The sequence below is a fragment of the Notothenia coriiceps genome, unplaced genomic scaffold (assembly GCF_000735185.1).
Source record: "Notothenia coriiceps isolate Sejong01 unplaced genomic scaffold, NC01 NC01_scaffold00026895, whole genome shotgun sequence".
Taxonomy (NCBI): Eukaryota; Metazoa; Chordata; class Actinopteri; order Perciformes; family Nototheniidae; genus Notothenia; species Notothenia coriiceps.
This window is the reverse complement of record NW_011359596.1, coordinates 1-7,124: the sequence shown is the minus strand read 5'-3', so window position 1 is coordinate 7,124 and position 7,124 is coordinate 1. Positions and strand designations below refer to the sequence as shown.

Genomic DNA, 7,124 nt, shown 5'->3' with positions numbered 1-7,124 from the left:
ACACCAAGTTCCTGCAGTTGTTTGCAGGCTACTGTTCTAGGTAATTGTGTAGTTGATCAGATGGCCTAATTGCTTTGCATTGAAAATACAATTTAATATTCATAAAATAGTTCACATATCAGGGATCGTCAGGTAATGATAGACAATGTAAACAACGGGTTTGGGAACCACTGCTTCAGTGCCATACCATGTTGGATTTGAAGCACAAAGAGACTTACCCTTGTGTCCTGATGAGAACCAGGTAACGTTGGACGGGTTTTCTTATCTTGGCATGGTATTATAAATTTGAAAGAAGACAATGGGTTGTCTTGCAATATCTCAACTGAAATCTCCTACTGTAATTTAACTAGTCATCTCTGACCAGCTGCTATTTCTGACAGGGTTATAACTATTATTTTATAGTTTATAAAAACTGCGTCATTCAATATGCTTGCCTGCTGTCTGAGAGGCTGTAGGAGGAGCTGCAGCCGGTCAGAGCTGACTCAATCCGCCAGATCATAGGCGGCCCGATAGGCTGAGGAGAGAGGAGAGGAGGAGGACGAGAATCTTAGAAGTTCCCTTCTGAAACGATCGGTTGATATTTAGTTTGTTTTTTTATACAAGAAAGTCATTTATTACAGTAAAAAATGGGGAACCGGGTCGCCCGTGAGGACTACGAGTGGGTGTACACAGACCAGCCGCACGCCGACAGGAGGAAAGAGATCCTGGGTGAGCTAGCTGATCCGTCTGAAAGTTTTAGAAAAACCCATAGTGAACTTTATTTAGATAAAACTATGTTTACTCGACTGGTTTAGTATGTTGATGACTAACGTTGGTTAACCGTGCAGTTTGGCATAAATGCCTCCTCCATATCAGCTGATTCGCTTTGCTAACTTATGCAAGCTAGCTAACGGTTTAATATCCTGCTGTGCATTCTCGAGTAACAGACTAGCTAACTGACACAGGTTGGGTTGGTGAATACATTACAACCTTTAATGACTGACAGCAACCAACACGGCTGTTATCAAAGTAGTTATATTTATAAAAGCTAGTTGTAGCTAGTTAGCTTAATGAAACATAACCATGTTAGCAATGTAACGTTAACCCTACAGCCACAGTAATGTTAGTCAATTCGCCACTCCCTGAAGTGACATAACACCGAGTCTCTGAGGTGCTGCTAGCGGGAAGTAGCAGTAACGGTTCAACGTTAGATACAGTCATGAAAGGAAACACCAGGCCAGAAGGGAAGCCTTTTAGTTTCTAGTTCAGAAGTGTTTAATACCTAACTTAATTGACGTAACATGATGCTGTTTAATAAGAAATCAGGTTCAAGACCTTTTTTATTGCTGCATTTGTCTTATCAAGTGTAGATATTTAATTAGCTTTATTGATATCATGCCCTAGTTTAATTTTAGGGCTCTAGTTAATGATCATTACGATAATCAAGTAATGTGCCCATCATTTTCTAAGTATCCATTAGTTGTTTGTCTTTATACTATATTTGCCTTTGTAAAAAATGACAACCGAACATCCATCTACTTTACTAATCAATTTCATATTATAATATCTGGCATGGGCACATTTTGGAGGGTTTTACACACATTTGAGGAAATACATTCATATGCGTAATCTTGTTATACCAATATTTGAAATGACTAAACTGATTTCTCTCTTTTTGGATTGCATACACTTGTAATGCATAACATAGTAGGTGTCATCCAACATATTAGGGTATTTAATTAAAGTAAGTAATACATAATCAAATTCATTGCAGAAAACTACTTTAACAATAATTATATTTCCAATGGAGTCAAATAGCATTTCCTTCCTCCACACAAGATCTCATCACAGAGGTAAAAAGGCAACACTAATCCTGCATTGTGTTCCCATTTATCAAAAAGGGCAGTCCTCTTCAATCCCTTTGGAAGTGGAGCCCGTTTTGGATGGTTGAGGATGTGTAGGTTTTATGTACCGCTTTGTATCTCTTTAGTCTTTTCACACTTTGCATAAAAGTCCATTTGTCAAACAAAAGGTACTGCCATTGTGAGGCGGGGGTGAGACCAGTGCTGTGGATAATGAGACTCACACAGCCAGCTGTCTCCTGGGTTGAACTATTCATTTACTGAGCGATCAGGAGACACACTGCTTCACTACACACGAGGAAGGTTCTGTGTTTCCACTAGGGTGTAACAGTATGAGGTTATTCCATTGTACAATAACCATCTAGGCAAATATGACGGTATAACAGCCAGACTGCCACACACTCATTCATGTCAGTGTTATCCAGTTGATATAAAATGCATAAGGTTTTATAATTGTCAACTGTATTACCATGTTTTACTGCCATGCTTCACTGATAGCTTGAAATTAATCCTCCAAACCTCAGCAAACACTGGGTCAGATTCCAGACTGGGTTCAGTTGTTTCCTTGTTCGATAATACCGAGGGAGAACACGCACTAAGAAACATTGGTTTTGTTTCTTTTTGTATCTTGAGAAGAGCTTAGCGGTATTCAGTCACATGCCTCAGGCCTCGGTTGTGGGGGGCAACACACTGAGGTAATGACACAGGAGGCAGTGTTTGCTGAGACTTGTCTCTTTCTGCTGCAACCTCCCTGATAGAACGCATGTAACCTGAAAGCCCTCTTTGTTTGCTATTTGCAACTTCTGTAATGCAAATGAATATTTAATGGCTTTGAAAGGGAAGCCTTCTGTGACTTGTATCTTTTATCATGGATAGACCATTGTGTTTCATTGTGTTATTTGGCCTTTTTATTGTTCATCTTGAACTGTGAGTGCAGCTTTGAATTAATTGACTATTGACGATTGGAAATGTGTTAGAATGAAATCAATTACTAGTGATCTTCCTAAACAGAAAATGCTTTGCACTAATAAATTCTCTTCAACATGCAATTATTTATATTCAGGCTGATACCATGTCACTTAAATGCAGATACTTGGCTTGAGTATTTTCACTTTATGCCACTTTTACTCCACTATATTTGTTTTACAACTTAAGTTAAAAGTTACTTTGCAGATTTAGATTATAAATACAAAGTATAAATCAATCAACACGTTGCAATATATTAGTATAGGTTAGTAGGCTACCCAGCAGCATATGAGGTAATTGACAACAAACTCCACATTTACCAAGTGCAACTTTGGCATTAATGCTTCAATAAGTGAAGTAAAATAATTAAACATATATAGGATTCTGAAATAAACTGCATAAAGCGCCCCTTTTTGTACTTCAAGAATATTTTGATTATAACTTTGAATGCAGTATGTTTACTTGTAAATGCGTGTTTTTACACTGTATTATTGCTATTTTTACTAAAGTCAAAGATCTGAGTACCTTTTCCACCACTGCAGTGCTTTCACATGTATTCAAATCTCCACAGAGAGAACTCAAGAGTGATGTGGAAGGTTGTGAAGTCAGCTTTAACTCCAACCCCTGTGCAGTCTCTGCTTCCACAGTACATTGTTTTATTAAGCAAAGCTACAGGTTCACAGGTTGGTTGGTAAATGGGAACAGCACATTGTTTTACTGCTGACGATGAGTCAAGGCCGACCAAGGGTCTGACATGTTCCAATCTGATTTGCTGCATGTCTACATCCCGGCTAGTAACAGCTTGCACTGTCTTGAAGACATTTCAGTCTGCTGATGATGACTCGATGGGCTGAATGACTTTGACCCCTTAATGCCCTTCCATGTTTACTGTTCTTTGGTTTCTTTCTTATCGTGTCCACAAGGCAGTCAGTTACAGGGCTTGGTTAGATGTGGTTCAGCCACAGCTGAACACATTGCTGTCCTTTCTCATTAAACTCTGCCAAGTCCGATGTTGTGCAGGGTTGCTCCAGCAGGGGGCATATCAGGAGGTGTTGCATGGTTTGTGGTTCAATGCCGCAGTCACACACAACGTCCCCGTTGTGTGTTCTTTGGTTCCCGTCAGTGATTAAGACAACAAAGATTTGATAAAAGGATTTACAATGTAAAGCCCAGGTCTCCATTACTGCTGGATACAAAGAGGGGAGGTCAAAAGTCACAACGTATCTGCACACAGCATGATAAGAAAATTGCAGTAGCATTTAAAACAATTACAAGGGCGGCATATGCACGAACACGGCCCGACATATGCCATATGGGTTTGAAATGGTGTTAATATACAGCAACAACTTGTATTTGTAATTTCACAGTCCGAGCTGAGTTGTTGGTTTGTGCCTTAAGATGAATATATTTTTAAGATTGGAAAATATGAATAGATGAGTCAGTTAGGCTTAATTTGTTTCATCTTCATTATACGGTTAAGTGTGAGACACTTTTTTTTTTTATAAAATGAAAACATTAATAGAATAAACCTTTCATTAATCTGTTGACTAAATTACTTGCGTGTGTCAAACCCAACCTGTGCTGCTAGTTATTACTTGAGGTCAATACAAATCTTAAAAGCAGGTTAAAAAGAGGTGCTTGAGGCTGTTTGGGAGTAACCATGCACTGTAGCTGATTTGTGCTAAAGCCTTCTGGCTTATCAGAGAATTGGGGGATGGTGCAATACATTTCACAAGCTGCAAATCAGTAATTACACATCTGCATTGAAATGGTTGTTTGTGCCAAGTCTGCTTGTTCTTAAAAGGAAATTACATTCTCTTAACTGAGGCTAAATAACACAGATGTATAATTGTTTGACTCTAATCATTAGCTAAATGCCTTCATTTAAATGTTTGTTTCCTGGTCGAATCAGATAACAATGTTCTCTGAGTTTAACTGAATTCTGTTGTGTTCTCCCCCACAGCCAAGTACCCAGAAATCAAGTCGTTGATGGGTCCTGACCCGAGGCTGAAATGGATTGTTTGCATGATGGTGGTGATACAGTTTCTAGCTTTCTACTTGGTCAAAGACTTGGACTGGAAGTGGGTTTTGTTTTGGACTTACGCCTTTGGCAGCTGTATCAACCACTCAATGACGCTCGCTATTCACGAGATCTCCCACAACACGGCCTTCGGAAACAATAAGGCCATGTGGAACCGCTACTTTGCCATGTTTGCCAACCTACCCATCGGCCTGCCTTACTCCGCCTCCTTCAAACGTTACCACCTGGACCACCACCGCTACCTGGGTGGAGACGGGGTGGACGTAGACATCCCCACTGACTTTGAGGGCTGGTTCTTCTGCACACCCTTCCGCAAATTCATCTGGATTATTCTGCAGCCGCTGTTCTACGCCATCCGGCCCCTCTGCATCAACCCCAAACCCATCACTCAGCTGGAGGTGACCAATGTGGCAGTGCAGCTCACCTTCAACGTCCTGCTCTACTGGCTGTGGGGGGGCAAACCTGTGGTCTACATGATGGCTGGGTCCTTGCTGGGGATGGGCTTGCACCCCATCTCTGGACACTTCATAGCCGAGCACTACATGTTCCTCAAGGGCCACGAGACCTACTCCTACTACGGCTCCCTCAACCTGCTCACCTTCAACGTGGGCTACCACAACGAGCACCACGACTTTCCCAGCATCCCCGGCTGCAGGCTGCCGATGGTGAGTACAGCTTGGAGGTCCTTGGTACACACAGTTGGCTCAGAATACACCGCTATGAGGTTAGAAAGGAAGAAATGATTTGGGTGGAGACTAATCTGTCAGGCAGCTATGCTAAACAAAGCCGTGTTACTGTGAGACTGCTGGGTCTTTTTTCAAACATTCCGCCTGTGGGAACTGTTACATTAACTTAATTTTGCCTCGTTATTTGGGTAAGCAAATGATCAAACCCACTAGGACTGTTGGTTGAGACTGTCCACAGTATGTAAAAGACAACTGATCAGACCAGAGCGTGCACAAACATGACAACCAGGAAGCGTTTGGGATTGGGATAACACTAACTAAATCAGTATTTGCAAGAAAAGTCCACAAATATTTTAAATATTTGTGTAGGTGTTATCAATGAGATGATTAGCTCATGGTTTCAGTTTGTCCAAAAATAATTCAGCTAGCGTGCCCTTTCTTTAAATGTTTATTTTAGTCAATACTTACTAACTTGTTCCATGAATACAAACATGCTAGCACTGTGAACTCCCTGATGACTCAGCTTCTCACTGTTTCAATTTCATTTTCTGACTTCACATCGCTATTGTTTGTGGAATCTGTGGAATGTTGAAGTACATCAAAAATAAATAATGAAGCTGATCTGCAGGCCGACCTGATTGGACGGTGTTGGAACTCACGAGTGGAGTTTATCCTAAATGTATAAAAATACATCTGTCCTTTGTCTCTGTCTTTTGAGATGAATACTAACCTAACATTCCTAACATGATAGACTTTACATGTCAGCATCTTCACATGCTTAATGTTTATATTATTACCTACACACATTTCAAAGGATTTGATAAGCTGATCCAATTTGGTTAAATACAACTCCAACCACAGTCATGAGTCGCTTTCACACCGCAGTACTTTTCCCACTTTAGTTCCGAAATGTTGCTTCCAAAAAAATCCGGAACAAAAATTAGTTAATGAGAACCTTTCCACCCCCTTTTCAGTCCCTGCTAGAGAGCAGAGACTTTCGTTGGAGAACATTTTTACTATTTTCTGGCTGGGCGGCAAACCACGCCCAGTAAAACTCCCAAAAGGTTTTGTGAAGCCGCCATTTTATTATCTTCGCATTGCATTATTAGCACTAGCCCAGCGCACAAACGTAGAGAGACTAACTTATGGAAACACAAAATAAAACAACAACCCAGAAGCCAGTCCCCAACTCCGGGGACTTCGGGTGGCAGTATACATTACATTACATTGGATTTAGCTGACGCTTTTATCCAAAGCGACTTACAATAAGTGCGTTCGACCAACAAGATACAAACTTGAAGAAAACAGAATCATATAAGTACATCAGGTTTCATAGAGCTAAAACATTTCAAGTGCTATTCAACTGGCTTTATATAAGCCAGCCCTTTATTAGTATATAAGTGCTTTGTTAGTAATTCTATCACGTGAAGTTGTTTGCGGCCTGCCAGTAAACCCAAAGCAGAAGAAGAAGTGACGTCAGCGGCTTCATTTGCCTAACCTTCCCTCAGGGAACTTATTCAGGTGTGAACGCGATCTGCACTTTAGTTCCATGGGGGAACTAAGTGCTGGGAACTAAGTATGGCAAAGTAC

General features: G+C 40.7%; 1 protein-coding gene across 1 annotated transcript; it reads left to right on the top strand.

Annotated features, from left to right (window-relative positions):
- Positions 1 to 487: 487 nt before the first annotated feature.
- Positions 488 to 5,606, top strand: degs1 (delta(4)-desaturase, sphingolipid 1). Its single transcript, XM_010785018.1, has 2 exons — positions 488 to 708; positions 4,771 to 5,606. Exons 1-2 carry the CDS (start codon positions 627 to 629, stop codon positions 5,589 to 5,591), a joined length of 903 nt encoding a protein of 300 aa, XP_010783320.1. The 5' UTR covers positions 488 to 626; the 3' UTR covers positions 5,592 to 5,606.
- Positions 5,607 to 7,124: the final 1,518 nt, after the last annotated feature.